At 32.3% G+C, this 1,882-nt stretch overlaps 1 protein-coding gene across 1 annotated transcript; it reads right to left on the bottom strand.

The window, feature by feature from the left end:
- Positions 1 to 200: 200 nt before the first annotated feature.
- LOC108693550 (putative gustatory receptor 28b) lies at positions 201 to 1,566 on the bottom strand. The gene is made up of 2 exons (XM_018202550.1): positions 463 to 1,566; positions 201 to 356 (listed from the first exon to the last, which is right to left on the bottom strand). The coding sequence occupies exons 1-2, from the start codon at positions 1,564 to 1,566 to the stop codon at positions 201 to 203; spliced, it is 1,260 nt and encodes a 419-aa protein (XP_018058039.1).
- Between the last annotated feature and the right edge of the window lie 316 nt (positions 1,567 to 1,882).

Here is a 1,882-nt window from a genome sequence, read left to right as displayed (position 1 = left end):
AAGTAAAGAATATGTTTTATCGATTATGTTTTATAAATAGAAAATATTTTTAATATTTAGAAATATATTCTTTTCTTCGTCTTTCATATTTTTATTCAATTATATTATCTGTATAATATTGTGAACTGTAAACTATTTGCAAGAAATGGATATTTTCGTGAATTGTATCAAGATTAACAGATATGAGGTGATGTTACCTATTAACTAAAAGCAAAATCACATGCAATATATATTAAATTAATAAAGGTAAATGAATGACTCACAGCAGTAAAAAGCGGCGCGCCCATAGTGAGACCCTTCGCACAGAATGTATTTCGACGAGTAGTATGCAATATTTGTAAAGAAAACAGCTTCAACTGTAACGTCAGATCGAAAAGTAATTATGTCAAAAAACAAAACAGCACAATAACGTATGAGACATTTTTTTTAACAATATATGAATTAAATTATCATTTTTATTACCTCATCTTGAATTTGTTTGTCATTAATACTGTTGAGTACATCGTGAATAGTAATGCCAATCTTAATGGCTTGATCTTTGCCAGTCTCGCATGCCCATACTACCAATGCTATTTTCATTAAATAAAACATCATGGATGCGATGAAAAATATGTAATAGAACAGTTTTTGTGAACTGGTTAATTGGAAGTTGAAGATATCTTGCCATAATATTATACAATAATACAAGAAGAAAGTGATTCTAACGAAGGTTGTAATTATAGTAGCAACGAGATGCAGACTGAATACTATATTTAGCATCTGTACTGCATCATTAACTAACAGATGTTGTTTCTCTAAAGCTTTTAGCTTCATCATCAAGAAAAAATTTTTCTTTTCCTGGTAGTTGTATCTGAATAAATGTGGTTTATTGTTCATTGCAAGCAGATTTGCCAAACTGTCATTGATTCTCTCAAAGCAAGCCTTTAATACACAAATGCAATTCATGTATAGCATATCTATCTGAAGCACTAACATAGTGATGTAGATTGAAAACATCTTGAGCAAAACAGGATATTCCATGTAGACCAAAGAGATCGATCCTTGCAGAAATAAGAAAAGAAAACCAATTATATCCTTGGCATGGATCAGCATACACTGTTTCCGATATGTCTCCAAAGGCAATTCGGAAGATATCTTCAGTATGGTCTGAAGTAAACGCATTCGTGGACCATCCCAAATGTATGTAGCAACCGCTATGAAACCGCTAAATATATAAAAGACGTAAAGGTCAATACTCCTGCGTAAGCTTGTGGCCTCAAACCATCTAAAATGGTTGATCACATAGATTGTCACCAGTGTGCACAAACAAACGACACTCATAATGACAGTCCACAAGATTTTACATGATTTAGAAATTTCGTAAGATGAAGCGTTAATTCTGTACGGAAATATTCCGAGAACGCGGCAGAAGATGAAACAGGGATACATCAAGGATTGAAAGTCTGTCGCATGGAATAGTCGCCATCTCCTTCCTTCTTTTCTGTCTTTGACTCGTTCTTGGACTTTCAATGGACTGAATATCAATGAAGTATCATGAAAGAATTGCTTGAAATTTCTTTGTTCCATTATATCAATTATATAAATATTACACGAACATTTTAATTTTAAGTGAGTAATTAGGGTTTCTTTTCTAAGTGCAGTTTTCTGCTTCGTTTTCCTTATAATGTACGCAAAAAGTAACATAAACTTTTTGTGGTCTATTCACATCTAGTCACATTAATACTACCAGTTTCTGCTACAAGACATGACTTAAAGATCGTTTGTTAGCCATGAAGTAACCATGGAGCTGTGACACATATCACCCTTGGGATATAATGCATAAAATAATGAAATATAATTGCTGTCATATGAGCCATCATTGTATATATGTATATATATATAT

Source organism: Atta colombica, unplaced genomic scaffold, assembly GCF_001594045.1.
Source record: "Atta colombica isolate Treedump-2 unplaced genomic scaffold, Acol1.0 scaffold92, whole genome shotgun sequence".
NCBI lineage: Eukaryota > Metazoa > Arthropoda > Insecta > Hymenoptera > Formicidae > Atta > Atta colombica.
Note: the sequence above shows the minus strand (reverse complement) of the source record. Positions and strands in the feature narration are given on the sequence as shown.

What these genes read in the sequence shown, in the direction of transcription:
- LOC108693550 (XM_018202550.1), bottom strand. Translation starts at nt 1,566, where the DNA reads ATGGAACAAAGAAATTTCAAGCAATTCTTTCATGATACTTCATTGATA. An exon ending in ACAAACAAATTCAAGATGAG is followed by an intron (nt 357 to 462) that starts GTAATAAAAATG and finishes CTGACGTTACAG; the next exon opens with TTGAAGCTGTTTTCTTTACA.